The sequence below is a fragment of the Pelecanus crispus genome, chromosome 1 (assembly GCF_030463565.1).
Source record: "Pelecanus crispus isolate bPelCri1 chromosome 1, bPelCri1.pri, whole genome shotgun sequence".
NCBI classification, from domain to species: domain Eukaryota; kingdom Metazoa; phylum Chordata; class Aves; order Pelecaniformes; family Pelecanidae; genus Pelecanus; species Pelecanus crispus.
The window spans coordinates 32,949,701-32,970,485 of NC_134643.1; the positions used below are offsets into that span (position 1 = coordinate 32,949,701).

Below are 20,785 nucleotides of genomic sequence, written 5' to 3' on the forward strand. Positions count from 1 at the left end.
AACAGGCATCTCTGTACCCATAGATCAGATAAATTGCTCTTGTTTACTTCCAGTTGTTTAACTGCATGAAACTTTAAAGTGGCAAGAAAGCTCATAGAAACTTATGGAAGAGGAAGCTATTGTGTTAGTCACCAAGACATGACATGCTAGTAGCAATCATTCAGTCTTTTGGTTATATTGTGTTTTGGTTAATGTATTTTTATAAACATCTTTTAAAAGCTGAGTGCTTACAGTAAAAATATTTTAATTGGTAAGTTATAATTTAAATTAGTTTTTATAGTATTATATAACTATAGAATAACTTCAACAGAATCGGAAAAAAAAAAATTAAGATACGAAATTTAGCAGTTCTCCAAAACAAATTGACAGACTAAATACATAGGAATTCAGAGCAAGGATCAGTGAAGATTCTTGTATCTCAGTACAAAACTGCAGAGTCAATCACTTGGAATTGTATTCCAGTGTCTCAGGGACGAGCATGAGGAAAGATATGTCATGATTTCTTAAAATTAGTTTTTTAAAAATTTAGATCTGGCTTTCATATTTCTGAATTGCTAGCTTAATATATTTCTTGGGAAGGACTTTTTGTCCAGTTTTACGAAGACAGAGGAATTATTCAGGATCAGGTTAGTTTCTATTTTTTAATCTTAGAACTGGAAAATTTGCTTACAGTTTTCTTAGAATTCACATATTTGTGATATCATTGCAACTAATTTTAAAATTTGTGAAGTATTTTTCCACAAGAATTTCAGCCTTTGACGTAATGAGCTCTAAGGTTTCTGGAGCTGCAGAATTAAATTATTGCAGTATTTCCTTCATTGAGCCCTTAATAGTCTGATCTAACTAATAACATTATTTACTGCTTCAGTAGTTGATCATTGTAAGCAAAAGAGCAATATGATGAACATTGTTGTTTGACAGAGTACGCTGACTGGAAGCATAACATTGATCGGGATATGTTCATTATCAACCATAATCTGTTTGGAGGGGAAGAAAAAAATCAGTTGGCTTCCTTACTGAATCCAATTCTAACTTTCCAAAAGTGACATGTATCTATATAAATACTAGAAGTTATATTAAAGGTGTCTAAACTGAAAATTATTAGGAATGGATATTTACTATCATTTCACTAAACCTAAATTGGAGAATGTTTAAATATGGAAATCGTTGCACAAGGCTGTTAGTTATCATCACAGTACACATTTGGTATGTGTAGGTATGTGTACTTTACCTTGCTTTGATCCTTTATTTGTCAATATTACAAAAATATTGTAGTATTCTAGTATTATATACCCCCCAGCTTTTGATAATGCTAATTTTCCCATGGTGAAGCAATCATGTCTAATTAAATTATATTAACAAGATCAGTGGAAGTTATTTGGTAAGCATGTTTTTAATCTAGGATTTAGAGAAAAAAGTAAGCACCACAAAGATAACTATTAAGATTTTAGATTAAGATTCATGGGGAATTATATCAAGGACAAAAACATCCTTGTATTTAGTTTTCTGTGCAGAAGCTAATTTAAACATAAGCAAAGGATAATAGGCACTGAAGAGACCATTCATTTTAGCAGTGTTTTGAGCAAATCGGACAGTATCCAGAAGGAGTTCAAAGAGCTTTTTGTAAGTTGAAAAGAAAGCTTAATTAAAAAAAAACCCTCAAACTCAGCTCAGTAATCCTGTTTTTACTTACTTATCTAGCACAGCTGTAGTCAAAAGAAGTTTCTGTAAAATGTTTATCAACTCCAAAACATTTTTTATTCTAAGCTATTCCTGAGCAGAGTTCCTTTGGTTGTTGGTTTGGTTTGGTTTGGTTTTTTTTAATCTTGTAATGTCATGGTCAGGTATGGGATATAGGGAGCTTTTGCATAATGCTTATTGTAGTCAATATTCTGTTTCTTTTATATTTTACATGTTTTCTTTGTATAGATTTTGAATGGCTATAAAGATCTTTGTCTCTGCTATTGATAATGTTTTCAGCTTAAGTTTTGCCTTTATAACTGCTTTTTTTAAGGCATTCCCAATATAGAAAGTCCTATTGAATTCAAGGTCCAAAGTAATCTTAGTTGGAGTGAAGATCATTTTAATTCCAAGAAGTGCTGAACATGCTTTTTGAGATTTGCTGGATCAAAATCTCCTTGTCTGAATGCTTCTCAGACTTACTGTCAGTCATACTGATTCTTACTAGTCCTAAAGTATTTTATCGCAGCCTCATCACCTATGCTTTTGACATGTTGCTAGCAAAAGATGTCTCTCCTCACTTCCAGACTTACAAGAGTAGCCTTTGTTCCTTTGCCTTGGGCTGAATTCTGATCTTCGGACAACTTAAAGTCTCACATTCCCAGGGCCTGGTCCTCAGGGGGGACCTGAGTCATCCTGATACCTCATGAAAGAACAATACAGAAGAGCTCAAGCAACCTAGGAGATTTGTCAGGTGCATTAGTGACAACTTCCTGGCACAGTTGATGAAGGAGCCACTAAGGAAAGGTGCTTTGCTGGACCTGATGCTTATGAAGAGTAAAGAACTGATCGGGGCATGCAAGTTAAAGAAAGCTTTGGCCACAGCAACCATGACATGATGGAGTTTAAGATCCTAAGAGAAGGGAGCAGGGAGGAAAGCAGGACTACAGCCCTGGATTTCAGGAGAGCAGACTTCATCCTCTTCAGAGCTCTGCTTGGAAGAATCCCATGCACTATGGCCTGGAAGAGAGGAGGGGTCCAGGAGAGCTGGCTGATACTCAGTGATCACTTCCTCCAAGCTCAAGAAAGGACCATCCCAACAAGAAGGAAATCAAGCAAAGGTGGCAGGCATGGATGAGCAAGGAGGTCCTAGCTGAACTCAGACATAAAAAGCAAGTGTACAAAAGGTGGAAGCAGGGGCAGGTGACCCAGGAGGAGTACAGAGCTCCTGTCCAGTCTTACAGAAGTGGGGTTATGAAAGCAAAATCCAGCCTGGAGTTCAATCTGGAGAGGAATGTGAAGGGCTACAACAAAAGATTCTGCAAGTACATAAACAGCAAAAGGAAGACTAGGGAAAACGTGGGCCCACTGCTGAATGGGGCAGGGGAGCTGGTGACAAATGACATGGAAAAGGGCAAGATGCTTAATGCTGCCTTTGTCTCAGTCTCTACCAGTAAAAACGGATTTCAGGAATCCCAGACCCCTGAAGCTAGAGGGAAGGTCTGGTGCAAGGAGGACTACCTTTGGTGGAGGAGAACAAGGTTAGGGAGCAGTTAAACAAACTGGACATACATATGTTCATAGGGCCTGATGGGTTGCACCCGTGAGTGCTGATGGAGCTGGCTGATGCTGTTATGAGGTGACTCTTGATTATCTTTAAATGATCATGGTGATTGGGAGAACAAATATCATTCCTGTCTTCAGGAAGGACAAGAAGAAAGCTCTGGGGAACTACAGGGTAGTTGGCCTCGGCCCAGTGCCTTGGGAGGTGATGGAGGAAATCCTCCTGGAAAGGATTTCCAAAGTCCTGAAGGACAAGAAGGTGATCATGAGTAGTCAGCATGGATTTACAAAGGGGAACTGCTGATTGACCAACCTGGTAGCCTTCTGCAATGAGGTGACTAGCTTGGTGGACAAGTGGAAAGCGTGGATGTTGTTTACCTCAACTTTAGGAAAGCCTTTGACACTTACCTCCCAGAACATCATAGACAAGCTGACAAAGTGTGGGTTAGATAAGTAGACAGTGAGGTGGATTGCAAACTAGCTGAATGACCAGGCCCAGAGGATTGGGATCAGTGTCACAAAGTCCGGTTGGAAGCAAGTCACTAGCGGTGTACCCCAGGGGTCAATGCTGAGGCCAGTACTATTTAACATCTTCATTAATGACCTGGATGATGGGACAGAGAGCACCTGCAGGAAGTTCACAGATGGTACAAAGCTGGGAGGAATGGCTGGTACACCAGATGGTTGGGCCACCACTCAGAGGGACCTCAGCAGGCTGGAGAATTCTCATGAAGTTCAACAAGGGGAAAGGCAGAGTCCTGCTTCTGGGGAGGAATAACCCCGTGTGCCAACACACGCTGGGGACTCACTGGTTGCAAAGCAGCTTGGCAGAGATGACCTTTGGGGTCCTGGTGGGCAACAAGCTGAACACGAGGCAGCCATGCACCCTTGTGGCAAAAAAGGCCAACAGCATCCTGGGCTGTATTAAGAACAGTGTTGCCAGCAGGTCAAGGGAGATGATCCTTCCTCTCTGCACTGCTCAGGCCACATTTGGAGTACCGTGTCCAGTTCCCCAGTGCAAGAGAGACATGAGCATACTGGAGAGAGTTCAGTGCACGGCCACAAAGGTGATTAAGGGACTGGAGTGTCTCTCACATAAGGAGAGACTGAGAGAGCTGGGACCGTTCAGCCTAGAGAAGAGAAGGCTCGGGGGACCTTATCAATGTGTACGAATAAAGGATGGGAGGGAATGAAGATGAGGGAGCCGTACTCCTCCCAGTAGTTCCCACTGACAGGACAAAAGACAGTGGCACAAAACACATGAAATTCCATCTGAACACAAGAAAATTTTTTACTGTGAAGGTGGTCAAACATTGGAACAGGTTGCCCAGAGCGGTTTTGGAGTCTCCATTTGTGGAGATACTCAAAACCTGACTGGACATGGCCTTGGGCAGCATGCTCCAGCTGACCCTGCTTGAGCAGGGGGATTGGACCAGCTGAGCTCAATAGGTTCCTTCCAACCTAAACGATTCTGTGATTTTCCAAGTCTTAAATCCAGGCTATAGCATCCTATGTAATGATTGTACTTATAAAGTGGCTTTGGCCAAGCTTAGCTCTTGTGATTTTATTTTTTTTTTTTTTTTTTAATTTTAGAATCTCCAGGTAGTGATTTGGATTTTCTTACAGTTCCAGTGAATGCTGCTCTTTCAGCCTACCTCTTCTATACAATACTCACAAAAGCAGAACTGACCACAGACCCAGGAGTTGCTCTGACAGTATCCATAAGCCCAGGAAGCCTACCTACACAGCTGCTGCATAGCACAAACAGAACAGTTGCACTAAAGATGGAAATTAATGCTTGTTTGATTTAATTGATTTTGTATATGAGTGCTATGCTAGTTTAGTTTACAGTTGCAGTTTCTTTTATGACCATATGTTATGTATAGTACTAACATTTGTATTTATTTTTCATTTACAGGATGGAGGTCTGCTGCTAAATAATCCTTCTGCACTGGCAGTTCATGAGTGCAAGTGTCTTTGGCCAAATGTTCCATTGCAGTGTCTAATATCGCTGGGCACCGGTCGATATGAAAGTGAGGGAAGGACCAATGTCACATACACCAGTTTGAAAGCCAAACTCACAAATGTTATCAGCAGCGCAACTGATACAGAAGGTTGGTGTCTTAAGATACATTTGTATTGTGACTGTTTTCAGTTCTTTGTTTCTTAGAATTGCAGTTCTGGTTCAGAGACCAATCTGCAACCTTTTGTCTTTCCCCTTCTTCTCTCTACCCGCCCCATTGAAACTACTTGAAACACGTCTCTTCGTAACTCATTAATGTGTAGTTGGTGTTTTAGTACCAGTATTACAGGTTTTCTGGAGATGATAATACGAATGTGTTTCTTAGCCTTATCTCCGTGAATGTTCATCTTCACTACGATGTTGCTAAGCTCTTTAAGTTTATGAGTTCTCAACTGTTAATATGAGGTTGATGACATAGGTATACTAAAGATAAAAGATACCTTAAAATTTATCAGAATGACAATGATAATCCAACAGGATTTGTACAAAGTGATATGTTTTTACTTGTGCTTCAGGCTAAAAGCCTGAAGGAATTCAGGAATCCCTTTCAATAGAAAAATCATATTTTGTTATATTTGGTTTGTTTTTCCCATAAACAGAAACGCTTAATAGTTAATACAGAACATTGATTGGTTTAAACAGCTTCAGAAAAATTATTTTAGTTCTGTTCTTTTCTATATGTGTTTTCATACATGCACTTTTCCAAGGACTGTCTGCCAATGGTCATGACTTCCATTGCTGTCAGAAGGAGCCAAGCATGTGTTTTCCAAAATAAACTGTTCCTAGGATGGGAGTACACTGGAACGCTGTCACTAGCAGTTTACATCTGTTTTGTTTTTATAAACAGGAAGTATTGATATGCAGATGCTTCCCCCCCCTTACAAAGGAAGATGATACTGTAAAAAGCTAGGGAACAAGAAATACTCTTTACAGTCTAGTAATAGGGAAATACTCCCTTACTGCATGATCTCTGTCAACTGAGTGTCATTAGTAAGAAAAAGCCAGATTTTGGGCCACCTTCATTTTTTGCACAATCATGGAAAGGCAGTGGGAATTGTGGAAAGGAGAGATGTGCTGTCCACTTTCTATCAATGGAAGAAAAAGTTTCATTGCAGCTGAAAAATCAGGCAAGAAATTTGATGGGGAAAGGGAGGAAAGTAAAGTCCATTGTGGAGACAAAGGAGAGGAAATGGAAAGAGGGGAGAGTAGATTTGAGCAAATGGGAAGTTAAATTATGAAGGAAAAAGGGGAGAGTATTAAATAGGGCAAGAAAGACTGGATGTGGTGAGACAAGAACAGAGACATGGTTGAGTAATTTACTGGAGGAGGGACCAAGCAGAGAAGATTTCAGGTTAATAAGAGTCTTTTGCTGTAGTCTTACCCATGATATTTTTTCTACTTTGAAATTTTTATATGACAGTAGATGTTTAAAAGAATGGAGGAGTGTGGTAAGAATGCAAAGAAGATGGAAATAAAAGAGAACGAAAGATGAAGTAAGTCATGGAAATAGAATTTTAAGGAAGGCAACAAAGAGAAGAGACATCTAAAAGGAAGGAGACAACAGGTTATAAAAGAGAGGAGGAAGAGAGGAACGTACAAATACATTACATAGCCAGTTTATTATTGTACTAGTTAACTGGACCGTTGTAATTTAACTTGAACATTTTAAATTAAATGAATGTTAAAGTCAAACCCAAAATTTGTAGTACTATATAAAAAATAAACTAGTTACAAACAAAAGAAAGCTTTAAACCTACTTTTTTTTTTTTTTACTGCAGTCTTTGAGATTAGAGAAGAATATGTAGCTGTCGTTTTCGTAATACCTACTTCCATTAGTACTGAGTGTAACAAATCGCAGGTATCCTGAATGGGGATCTGTAAGTTACTTTCCTGCTCTTCCAAATGCACTCTCACTTGTAAAGGAATGGAATGTACATGTAATGAAAAATCTGGATAGCTGCAAAGCCTTCTTAATTGTCATACCAGTGATGTTGTTTTAGAATAAAAGATGAAGCTTTTCCAGAGTAAACAGAGCTACGGGGTCATTTGCAAACCTTCTTCTAATGAGAAGGGCTTTTTGATAAGGCAATGGTGGAAAAACGTTTACTGAGCAAAGCAGCACATATTTACACTTACCGTGTCAGTCCAGAGCACTTGTTCAAAGACTGCAGGACTATTTGTCTGTCTCGTGTAAATACAACTGTTTCCTTCATTTGTTTTCAATACAGAAGTTCACACCATGCTGGATGCACTGTTACCTCCAGATGCTTATTTCAGATTTAACCCTCTTATGAATGAAGACATACCTCTGGATGAAAGTCGTAAAGAGAAACTCAATCAGCTGCAGACAGATGGAATTCGTTATTTAGAACGAAATGAAGAAAAACTGAGAAAAGCTGCAAAGATATTAACACAAGAAAAAACAACTTTGCAGAGACTTCAGGACTGGATAAGATTGAAGGCTGACATGTATGAAGGCCTTCCATTTCTTTCCAAATTGTGAATATGTAATGCATGAGAGATCATAAATGTAAATCTTGTTCCAGAAAATCCATTCAGTACTGTAAAGGAAGAATGTTTATTTGGAGGTAAATGACATCTTTGGAAAGCTATCAGAATTCTGGAGAAAGCAATTGAGGATGGCTGGTTTGTGCACACTTACTTGATACAAGGTTTTATGGTGTTAATTATTTTTTGAACTTTACAGATCTTACTGTTGCTCTACTTGTTTCTTAAAGTCAGTAAAACTGAAAATTATGAAAAGAATTGTGCTATGCATTTTTGGATGTATGTACCATAATTATGGTGGCCGTAAAACTTTATCAACTACCAGGCATATTCAAAATTAAAAAAAAATAAAATCCTCATTCACTTCAGTGTAGGCAATATACCTGTTAGGCTCTTATGCAGCCAGTGAATTTAATAGAAATGTAACATTATTACAAAAACTTTGCCTGTGTTAATTGCACTTTTACATTTGAAAGATAACATTTAAATTCTTTTTTTTTATTTTCAGTGGTTTTTGTACATAACGGTATTGAGTAATAAGATGTTTGGATGACTATAAATGGCATATTAAATTATCGAAATTAACTGATATTTTTAGGACTTGCTGCTTATTGTTTTTATCGGGATAACTTCAGATTGGTTGATGCATTCTTTGAAAATAATCCCAAGCCCCAAAACTTCACTTGAGGAGCTATACCTGTCACCGGATAAAAGGGAAGTAAAAACTTGAAATAGTTCGTGTGAGTGAGGAGCTTACAATCGAAGCTTCAGCTTTGGATGCCAAACTTCAGGTGTCTCTAGTCAAGAAGAAAATTAGCAGTTGATACATGAAATAATACATTATGCATTTCCTTTTGTCTTCTAACTTCCATATATGCATCCTCTTGAAATTACCTTAGAATTGTAAAGTTAACATTTAGAGCTTGCTATGATGTTACTGCTCATTCCTTCTGCTTATGTCAAGAAGGGTGGTGTGGTAAGCTATCGATACAGTATGTCAATGAAACAACCTTTTTAACACAAGAAGGTACACATGAGTTCTTCAAAACAGTATGACTGCAGTGAAATTTGAGTTAGACACAGCTGCTGTCATGTGTTGGGCAGGTACCCATTAATAAGATTGCGTGACAGGTTTCCAGGTGAGTTTTTGCCTCTTAGCAGACAGCTACAGTACATGAAAGTACTGACTAGATTAAATGTATGTTTTATGCAGTAGATAAAATGTCCAGTTTCACCAAAAAAACTGCGTTTATCACTTTGCATTTTGGGACTAATCACCTGCCATTGCATTATCTACTAAAAATAACATTTACTTTGATAGTCACCTTCTGTACTTGTCTTAAAACATTGAAAATGTTAATAGGCTGCCTTTAGGAAAGGAACTTTGAGGAAGACAGCTGAGATCCTTCATGATCTGAGGAGGTGCTATATAGTATTCCGTGACTGTACAAGAAAACATTTGATTTGGGTTGTTCTTTTTTTAATCTGACATATTTTTAATTTTTACCTGTGTTATCTTACTCATATCCATACTTTCCTGGTGCTCCCTTAGTTCTCTGGCTTGTTTTTGCCAATGGAGCTAGTAAGTGTCATTAGTGCATAAGCTGTAGCCTTCACGTTTTTAAATTGTTCCCAATGCAAACAAATTCTAGGTGCATAAGGACTAAAGAAGCCTTTGTTATGCAGTATGTGAAGAAGGGAAAAGAGGAGAAACAGAATGAAAAGTTAACAAGCTACAGCAATTTAAAGGTAAGGAGTGAAAGAGGATATGTTGTTCACCCCCCACCCCCCCCCCTTTTTTTTTTAACTATGAACACCAAAAGTAGTTCTATGAATAGGGCAATAAAAATACTGAAAAGGAAATTTTTGTGATCTTAGTGCAACTGTACTTTTTACGACTTCCCTTCATTCCAATTATTAAGAACTGAGTAAAAGAGTAACGAGATCAAGCCTTTCCCATTGGTGTGAGATAATTTAAGCACATAAAAAACCATCAACATTATTCTGATCAAGGCACCTTATACAGAGTTAAGCTGTGTTGCCAGCATCCTAAGTCAAAATAGACAATATAGGATAGTCTCACGTAACAGTATACATAAATCCGCTACTTCTTCCCATGGCAAAGAGCAAAGTCATGGTATCACCCATAAGGCTGTCAAAGGCATCATTCTGAATTTGTAAGTTTCCAGTCATAGCTTTTTGGGATAAGCATTTATTTAAGACAATGCTTGCCTGTAGTGAACAAAGTGATAACATTTCCACTTAATTTTTATACAAATAAAACCTGTAAGTTACTAATGTTCGGACTGCGGGGCAAGTGCATATACTGAACTAGGCTTTGCAGGTGGAATGTGGTTTCTGTTTCCTATAATACAAGAATTTTTCTTCATTGAGAAGTTCTCCAAGTACTCTACTTTTCTCATGCATAAATTTAACATTATACAAGGAGCTGATTAGAGAATGTAAACCAGGAAAGCTACCCGTCTTTTGAATTAGTACAGAATATCTCAAATTAGCTTTATCTAAATATCAGAGTTTTTTCTAGTTCTTCATGAGCTGCCTACAAAGTTTCCACTATAGCTCTGTTGAAAAACCAGTCATTTTGTATAGAGCCTTGGCTTTTCTAATCCACCTTCCAGAAGACTACATTAAACATATTCTAGGCTGATGAGTGCAGCTATTTGGCTGACTTCTCAGATCCCATATTTAAGAAATTACAATATACTTGTAAAGACATCTGCATTGTCTCCATGTTACTTGAGGTGGCCTTTCCAAGTGGATATGCATAACTGCATTTAATCAGCTCACAGGAGTGAAGGCAAGGACTGTTCTGCCTTCAAAAGGATGCTTGCAAAATGGTACTCGCAGCTGGTTGCTTTCTCTCTGCAAAATCCCAGTGTGTGTTGCTTCAGCCCACAAACTAGGACACAAGAGGTGCATGGGCTTCATGTTAGACCTCTGTAAAGCTTGATTTTAATCTTTGGTTTGCACTAAAGGAAGTCTGGTTCGGAGTTGCATCAATAATATTTAGGCAAGAGAGCACATACATGTAAAGGTAAGTGATAGTGACAACACTAGGTAAATCTCATGAAACACTGGTTTGCTCTTCTGACTACAGAGGGTAAAAAAATCACAACTCTTAAACTGATGAGGTCAAGGCTACACGTAAAGATCAAGAAGAAAAGGCTGTATTTAAATCGGTTCATTCTATGAAAAGATTCTGATTCAGTTTAAACATATAGGTAATTTTTTACATATTGCTGTCTTGAGGAGAGGGAAGGAGGAGTTTATTTCAGTCAGGGCAAGATCCGGATTTTTGATTACACTGTTGTTGCTGGAAGCTACTATCTTACCTTCATTCAGCTTTTTTCCTCTTCTTTATTGCTGCAACAATGTTTTTTTCTTAGGCGTGGCTGTTAAAAGTACAGATGGAATTGAGTTGAGCTATAGAGTAATTAATTCAGAGTGGTTTAGGCTACTGTGTGTATAAATTCACAAGACGCATGTGTTGCATCCTTTCAAACGGCACTCTGATCCTTAGTGTTGCAAGTGCTGACTGTCTATCAGGCACTAATGAGGAGTTTGCTCTCCCCTCTAAACCACTTTAAAATGTGCGTGCGGGCCTAACAGTTTTATCACTCTAGCTGTAATTAGTTTTAGTTACTTCAAAAAAAAAAAGTTAGCGGTTTACAAGGAATCCCAGCTATCGTGGATGTGTTCCTACAGCACTGTGTATAAAGTAAAACTATTTTCGGGAAGCGTATCGAAGTGTTAGATGTGGAATCCCACATGATACTTTAATAGAAGAAAATGGACTAAGGAGAACTGTAGAGGAATTGGGACTGGCTAAATAAGGAAAAAGAATTTTAAATTAAGGGGGTTTACTGATAGGGAGCAGGGGGATTAGTGCTGGGTCAAATACTAGCATATTTTAACTAATCTTTTGGATGGATTGAAGAACATGATAATTCTCTTTGCAGGTGAATCTAAGATGGGTTGAACATTTGAACAATAGGATTTCAGTGCAGCATGAATTTGAGAATAAAATAGGGCAAAATGAAAAATGTGCCTCTGAAAGAATGAAAATGTAAAATTAACAATGGGAGAAGGAACTATCTAATGCAGAACATCACTTTAAAGGAATTCTGCTTTGAAGAAGTGCCCTTGGGAAGGCTGTGCGGTTATCCAGTTAACAAACTGAAACTGACTCAGCAGTCACACCTATAAAAATAAGGATGTGTGTCAATGCACCAGGGAATTCCTTGGCCAGGAAAATGTGAACAAACGTGAAATTATGAGATATCAATCTGAATTTTGAATCTAGAATAAGAAATCACAAGAAAATAGTAGATAACCATTCCAGGTTACTCAGGAAGTCAGAGAAGACAACAAGGTTTATCTGCCTAGATGAGTGTTCCCATTTGAAATGTGCCAGGTTTGCATCCCAGAAGGAAAATCAGGAAGTTCGTGCTTTAGTTTAGAAAGTGATTGTGGTGGGTTGACCTTGGCTGGACACCAGGTGCCCACCAAGCTGCTCTATCACTCCCCTCCTCTGCAGGACAGCAGGGGGAGAAAACAAGATGGAAAAAAGCTCATGGGTCAAGATAAAGGCAGTTTAATAAAGCAAAAGCAAAGGCCACACGTGGAAGCAAAGGTAAATAAAAGATTTATTCTCTGCTTCCCATCAGCAGGCGATGTCCAGACACTTCCTGGGAAGTAGGGCTTCAGTACGTGTAGCGCTTGCTCTGGCAGACAAAAGTTGTAAAAATGAATGCCCCACCACCACCACCACCTTTCTCTTAGCTTTTATTGCTGAGCCACCGTCATATGGTATGGAACATCCCTTTGGTCGGTTGGGGTCAGCTGTCCTGGCTCTGTCCCCTCCCAAGATCTTGCCCACCCCCAGCCTATTGGGGGGGGCACGGCATGGAGTGTAGGAGAGACAGAGAGACAGCCTTGATGCTGTGTGAGCACTGCTCAGCAGTAGCCAAAACACTGTTGTGTTATCAACACCTTTCTAGCTTCCAATACAAAGCACAGCGCTATTAGGGGTGCTATAGGGAAAATTAACTCCATCTCAGCCAGACCCAATTGACATAATGTCCTTGCTCTGATTTTGAAAGGCAGGAAGAAAGAGTCCAGACCAGGAAATTAAAAGGTATAGACATAAAATAATCTCCCTTTTTGCAAAGTCAGAAAGAGAAAAAGCCTCTAGGTCATCTCTTAATTTTTAATTATCTATGCAGGAGATCTTACTTGAAGGAGGTTTCATTACCAAAGGAAAGAAAAAAAAAGTTTTAAGTGTTGAAGTGTGATCACTGATTTTAGGATATTTCCTGTCAGTGTCCGTTCCAGCAGCAATATGAAGATACTGATTCTATTGCACAAGGCGCAGGCAGCAGCAGTTGAATATAATTATAGGTTTGGTCACTGCTATTAGAGAAAGAGATATTCAGACTAAAACAGATGCAAAGAAGGGCTGCCAAAGGGAAGATTTGAGAGACCATGGTTTGTTTCATCTAACAAAACAAGGGCTGGAAGAAGGGTACATGCTGCTGTTTAAAAACACTTCAAGAAGGAAAAGATAGTAAGCTAAAGGACGACGCTTGCATAAAACCAAAGGTGCTCAAACTGACCAGAAATAAATTTAGCCGGAAAGTAAAAAGGAGCAAGATTACAGAAAGCTATACAGAGAAGTAACAGAGCAAAAGAACGTGGTTTAGTGTAAGTTTAGAAAATGAGCTCATGAATGGGGCTCTATAATGCACTATGAGAACAGCTACAGTCTCCATGGCCATCTGAATCCCTCCTAACCTATGCGGCACGCAAGAGCTCGTTAACCCCTTATATATAACAGAATCCATAGGCTTACGGAAGCTTCTCACAGCTCCTTCTCATTAGGCCTGATAGATAAGGATTATGTCTTGTCTTTGATCCATCACTTACGGAGCATTTAATTTATTTTGCTTTCCTTGCCTAGCTGGTAAAGGGAGCTGACAGAGGCTGAAGTAATACAAGACACATGACAGGTGAAGGAAAAAATCTGGTGTGTGCTTACTACTCATTGGCATCATTAATTTTTCATCAGAGATTAAAATACTTATATGCTGCTGGGTCAACAAATAGTACTGCTTTTCTGTTCTCGAGATCACAAGTATTAAATACAGACATAATCTTTTGCAGGAGAGGCTGTGCTGAGGCTTCCTGTTTCTGCCCAAGGACTGCACTCCCAGGCATATCTGTGGTACAAACCTGTAGTCTTTTACACTCAACAACATAAGGCAAGAAGGCAAAACCACTTTTTTTCTTTCCCACTGTTGCCTAAAAAGTGAGTCAAATTTTCCGACCTTGAAGAATGGTTCCATTTGAGGGACAGTTCAGTGCTAGAAGTAAGGTATATTCTTAGTGTAATCATAGTCATTTACAGGAAGAGTAAGCATCCCTCTTCCTCCGCCTCTGTAGGAACAAGATGAGTAGGCTCTTCCCTTGCTCCAGCCCCACATCACTGAGGTGTGAACTCAAGGGGTGCTGCCCCATGGTTCCCCTGTTCTCTGCTCAGCCTCCTCATTTCCATACCTGCAGTCACGTATGCTCCCAGTACGTACCAGTTAATTCCAGTGTGCCACCTGGTTCAATACTTTGCTGATGTCCTTCACTGTTTGCAGCTACTTACATAACAAAACCATTTCTTTTAATTGTTCTTTCTTCAAGATTTAACACAGACAATTCTATTATTTATTTTAATAAAATTGGCAGACTTCAGTAAGGGGGAACCATTAGCGATTTTCAGCAAAATATAAAAATGAAACAAGTACTGAAACACTCCAGTACTTATATCCCTGGTAATGCATGCTTAATATTTAGTAGCAATGCAATTTTGCTTTTTATTTACGATTTCATTTAATTTATCGGTTTCTCATAACAATATAGTCAATGGCTACTTTACCATATAGTTGCAATAGCATAAAAAATACACAGTAGCATTTTGAAATCTTGTATCTTTTAGGAAGAAGCTGTAATATGGTATTTTCATGTAAAACCACAGAGACAACCTGGACAGATTACTAAGACCATTAAAGTGTAATGCTGAGTTCAGCAAACTTATGATTTTAGCATTTAAAAGCTTTGTTTTTTTCATTTTCAAAGCCTTGTAAACTGGAAAAGGAACAGCTTTTTGTCCTCACACCATTTTTTTTATGGTTGAATGAGATAATAATCATCACAGTTAGTGTTATAGGGAAACAGTCTTCCAGAGTGTCTCAAAATTTTGATAGTAAACTCCCAGAAGTAATTTCTAAAAAACCTGGTCTGTGTCCACTTCTGGGCATAATTTCGGCAAAACTGCTGTTCCACGCTTCCTCACTGGCTGCTCTGTAAAAATCAGAAATAGGGACCTGTCCCGTCCTTTTGTACATCTCATTTGAATATGTTTTCAGGCAGGCAAGTCAGGCTGTCATGGAACGCTTCTAACAATAAATGACAAGACATATATTGTGGAGAAAAAAAGCAGAAATATTTGAGAGTTTAAAAGCCCAGTAGGGAGTATTTCTATCCTCTGACAAGGAAAGGCAGGTATCTCAGGTACTGCTTAAAATGTGGAGTCAAAGGACAAAACCATTGGCACTACTAAGTCTGACTTCAAAGCATTACTTTACAGAGTCTACTAAGACATAATAAGCATGCCATAACTTCAAAACTCAAGCATTGTGTCCATTCTAGCTGCTTTATTTCTTGCTAAATATTAGATTTAAAACCATCACCAAGCAGCTCTGAACAATACTTAGACAAAACTGGGTATGAATTCAGGAGGAAATAATAATATTTCTATAGCAGACTGAGTTTTAAATAATTTGTACTAGAAATGTCATATCATAAATCCTTGGGAAGAGCTACAGATCAGTAAGGAAAGCTTAGATGAGATGTCAGGAAGCAAGTGTGCTCTAGACAGCTGTTTATTGCGTGAGTTCATATATATATATATATATAAAAATGGTTGTATATATTAGAGATAGTAAAGAAAAAAAGAAGACAAAATATTTTCAGCATGATGCTGTTCCTATGTATTTTATGTCTGGCCTGTAGAGTGCATTCACTTCAGACTGTCTTTGAGAAAAGGAAAGCTTTTTCTCATCTATTATGCAGGGCTCGGCATAATGCAGCATCTCAGGTAAATGTAATCTCTTTTCAAACCAATTCATTTACAGCAGGCATCTCATATTAAAACAAATACTATTAAAAAAGAGACTCGTTTCCAGAACCAAACACATCCAGCATGTGTTAGGTCAAAACTGAGGGCTGGCTACCGTCTTTTGTCAGCAACTGTTATGAGTTGGCTGGAAGGTACTGTCACTGGGGCACACCCAGAAAGCAGCATCACTCCATGCAGTGTCTGCTGCACAGTCACTCGGTCACTCTGCAAATGGCCCCTGCTGGCATGGGAGACTGCGGCAGCCCTACGCAGGCAGCAATCGGTTATGCAGCAGATATTCTCTTCCTTCACATTAGAGTTGTAGCCACTTCGTATTAGTAGTCACTCTGACCAGTCAGGCCTTTACAAAATCAAACCACACAGAAAAAGATACTTCTCTTTCCTTCTGGAGATAATGAGGAAGAAGACTTAGATCATTATTACTGTCCACGACAATGCCTTTGCTTTCCTCCCTCACAATAGCTACTTGTATAGAAGAAGCTCTTGCAGACAGGCCTCAGAAAACAATTGTCATGGTTTAACCCCAGCCAGCAACTCAGCACCATGCAGCCGCTCGCTCACCCTCCCCCCCGTCTGGTGGGATAGAGGAGACAATCGGAAGGGTAAAAGTAAGAAAACTCGTGGGTTGAGATAAGAACAGTTTAATAATTGAAATATAATTTTAAAATAAAATAGAAATAATAATAACAACAACAATAATAATTAAAATTGGTGAAAAGGAAAACAACAAGAAGAGGAACAAAACCCAGGAAAAAACAAGTGATGCAACTGCTCACCCCCCACTGACCAATTCCCAGCCTGTCCCTGAGCAGCGATCGCTGCCCCCCAGCCAACCCCCCCCAGTTCATATACTGAGCATGACGTCATATGGTATGGAATAGCCCTTTGGCCAGTTTGGGTCGGCTGTCCTGGCTGTGCCCCTTCCCAGCTTCTTGTGCACCTGGCAGAGCATGGGAAGCTGAAAAGTCCTTGACTAGCATAAGCAGTACTTAGCAACACCTAAACCATCAGTGTGTTATCAACAATATTCTCATACTAAATCTGAAACACAGCACTATGCCAGCTACTAGGAAGGAAATTAACTCTACCCCAGCCAAAACCAGGACAACAATACCCCATGGTCAGAATAGCTTACAGTCAGCTCAAAGTCAGTAAAAGCACTGGAAAGGACTATTTCTCAGGTCCCCAAAATACTTTGAAATGTCTGATTTCCAGTTGGGCTTACACTGCCAGACCCTAAAGGCATTGTGAAAGACTGGCAGTGTCAAGAGGACTCTCTGCAGAAGGTCCCCATGGTAAGTTCCCCATTGCAAAAACACTTCAGAGGTGCGGAGTCCCCAGAACAAATAAACCCCAGCTGACAGTAGGTACCTTGTTCTGGTAACCTTTTCTATCAAGAGCATCCCTGACAGACCTGTATCAAGTGCCCAGCTGACATATAGGGATTTTTGTGAAATGGGCAGAGAGTTATTCTTAGCAGGGAGCTGGTGCCAAGCTTTCTCCTTTCTGCCCGGGACAGTTCCTCGAAAGAAGACTCCCATGCCAACCTTCTGTCCCGGAGAAATCTACTGTACAATGAGACAACAAAGTTCCCAAGCTGGATTCAGTGTTGGGCTGAGGGGTGTTAGAGCAGGTTTTCAGGTATATGAAGAAGGGAGCGTGTTTCCTGAGCAAGCCAAAGGACAAGCATTGGGTGCCACTTTGCTAACCCTACAAGACACTTTTATGACTTTTGGTTGTCATCATGGGGTGACACATAGATAGGCAGGCTGGTATTCCAAATGTCAAGTTTTCTATCATGTGAGACGGCACTCTCCTGTTGGAGGTGGAAAAACATAATTGGTCCCAGTATGTGCCTGTGCTGCCGTGCTTTTGCAGAGATGTGCTATCTATGTGGGCAAAAGTACGCACCATGGAGGTGGCATGGAATACGTGCTGGCAGTCTCACTGCAGACCGCATGAGGAGGTGATCTGCACAGTAGTGTAAGAGTCCTGTTCCTTGAGGAACATGGCCTCCAGACATCAGCTGGGTCTTTCTCCAGAGCCCCAAAGCGTTATGGGTGCTGCCAGAGGCATGCTAAGGGAAGACAAGGAAGGAATCTGAAACTGCGCAAAGCAGCCCTAAAGCCTGTGCAAAGTAGCAAACAGAACTTCTAATTAGGTGCTCAGAAGTATGCACTTTGTTTATCATGACAGTTCCTGGACAGCTTTTCTTCCCTAGTTACCTAAAAAGAAACAAGAATAAAGAGCTTCTTCAGAAGGTAAGTCACCCTGTCAGACTGTATTTGTAATAACAAACACATGGCATCTCATAAACCCCTTCTCTACAACAGTAAACAGCAGATTAGAAAATGATTGAATGTTGTTGATTTTCTAATCTGATGCAGACATCCTCAAATAGCTTTATAGAGATGTAACACTGCAGCCTTCATGTAGCTTGACTTAAACAATACCTGCTACAACTAGTCTGTATTTTAGTGTTAGCCTCTTGTCTGCAGTCACCTACTGCGAAGGTCAACAAATCAGGTCACAGAAGGCTCAATGTTAGTATCTTACATCTTTGAGCTTCTATTCAGGTGTATGTGTCAGAGCTGTGTATCTCTAATCTCCACACATAGGTCTCTATTGTTACTAAAACACGTCACAGTAGATGGTGGCAAGTAGACAGCTGTGCACTCAGCTGCATCTACTCTTCCACATCTCTGTGAATATGTCTAGGATTTCATAGCTATGCACAGACATGTCATCTTGCCTTATTCTCATCTTGCTTTCAAGATCTAGAACAAAGGCTGTTGTGATTCAAGGTCTAGGTTTACTTCCTTAGGGACAAAAGGTACAATAGCATTTCTAGATGAGTTCCTACCTGAGTACTGCTTGAAGATCTTCCCCGTCTCTTTCCCAGAAAAGATTAATTTTTTTCTATGTCATTGTTCCACATTCTGAAGAACTCAGAATTTTTTCTAACTCTGCCCTGTGGCCTCATCTATGTCTGGTTTGACCCCTGACACCCCTGTACCTCTATCTCTGTGTTTTGAAGTACTGTCTTTAACAATCACATGCCTAATTTTGAAACCTAATGCTGCTGTTACAAACAATTGTGAAACAGCTTATAGAACAGTCTTTGTGCTCATCTATTTCTCTGTTTATTTCTGGACAAGAGTGTATTTGCCTAAGATAGCTCTCTTCATGTTACTTCTTGAATTTGTGCCATAGAACAAAGAATGATAAAAGTGTTACAGCAAAAAAAGCAATAGCTTTGTCTCCTGCTCAAAAACATCAGTGTTACAGCACTTCTAAACCTTTGAGTGGAGCACAAATGTTTCTCAGAACAACAGATGACTGGAGAAATGAGAAAATCATTATTACACAGCTAAAATAACAGAAGATCATAGATGGTGCGAAGGGATTGATTTTGGGCATGGTAGAAGGTTCCTCCCTAATCACAACAACAAAAAATAACTTCAGAAAATAAGTGGAGGTTAGCAGAAAAAAACCCAAGTTTGAAGTTTGATACATATACCATGTTTTTGAAGAGAAATCTAGATGACAGTTGAATCTATTTGGCTTGAAGGCACAGATTGAAACAGTAAACCACAACTTCATTTGTGTATTGATTACAGATATTAATATATCAAATATGCAAATTATTATTGAATGTGCTAAACAAAATGGGGTTTTAAGCATATTTAAATGTGTGAGGGAACTCAGACTTAAAGCTGTGACCCATGGTAGTGGAAAATAGTGAACAGGTGTGCACACACATACAGAAAAAAACCTGGATGTATCCAGTTAAAAGTTCCCTTTAAGGAGTACAGGCATTCTCCTGGCTCCATTTTAGGGACCATATTAGATTAAAAAGACAGGGAATCAGTCCCATAGATCCAGAGGTTTCCACCACCTCTCCTAAGGTTGACTGACCCACCTTGCCTCCAGCTGTGAGCATCAGTCTGCCAGCTATACCTGTGAGGGCTAGTGCCAGCCTACGGACCACACTGCTTGTCACCAGTTGGGATTTACAGCACCAAGGAGCAACAAAGCTGCACGCTTTACCTTTTTAGGCTTGCTCGCACTCTGCCTTTATTGTTAAAGAAATTAAAAACTCAGTTGGTATTAGTCAGTTTGAGTAAACCAGGAAAACTTCTTTGTACCAATGTTGGTGACAAAATATCGCATAGTCTGTGCTCTGTCACTTCAGCCATCTGATTTGAGGGCATATAGCTGGTAACTATATTAATTTGCTTCTGCAAGTTTTCAAAATATTCAAGGCAATTCCTGAGCTGAGGAAACTGCTGGACTCCTGTAGCAGTCAGCCTCACAGGAAGCAGGGAAGCGGGTTCCAGCACTGAAGGAGGTGAGTGATTATCCTTTAAACATGAGCCCTGCCTCAGCACTTTGGAAGGAGCAAGGGTAGTTACGGAATGGAAGACTGACAATCTTCAACACGAACTGGAAAAGGGCTCGCTTCCAGTGAGAGGAAAGTGTGAACACCAGGGATCATACATCATTAACTAAGGGTTTTCATTTATTTTAGTGAGATACAGCACACAGATGGAAGATACCCAAACTTCACAATAATTGCTGTGTGTGACACTAGCTCATCCAGCAAAGTGTAAACAGTGAGACAGAGAAGACTCATTTCCAGTATTCTTCTCGGCAATTGTGTCACTTTCCTTCAGTTTGTGAAAGGAAAATTATATGCTCTTGCCAGAAAAGAATGGAAAAATAATGAAGCTCAGGGACTATGCAGCGAAGGGCAGGGGGCTAGGGGAGATCAAGCAGAAGAGGACATAGCGAAGCATTCG

The 20,785-nt window shown here is 39.6% G+C and overlaps 1 protein-coding gene across 3 annotated transcripts in view; it reads left to right on the forward strand.

Moving 5' to 3' along the window:
• The window catches only part of PNPLA8 (patatin like domain 8, phospholipase A2), a 40,202-nt gene extending 31,869 nt beyond the window's left edge, over window positions 1–8,333 (forward strand). For 2 of the 3 annotated variants that reach the window (XM_075710562.1, XM_075710570.1), the window contains exons 9-10: window positions 5,162–5,357; window positions 7,495–8,333. In XM_075710562.1, the coding sequence (XP_075566677.1) occupies window positions 5,162–5,357; window positions 7,495–7,769 (471 nt within the window). In that variant the 3' untranslated portion in view covers window positions 7,770–8,333. Of the gene's footprint in view, window positions 1–2,267; window positions 3,541–5,161; window positions 5,358–7,494 lie in introns of those variants that run through there. The other variant, XM_075710584.1, reaches the window with a different exon arrangement.
• The last annotated feature ends 12,452 nt before the right edge of the window (window positions 8,334–20,785 follow it).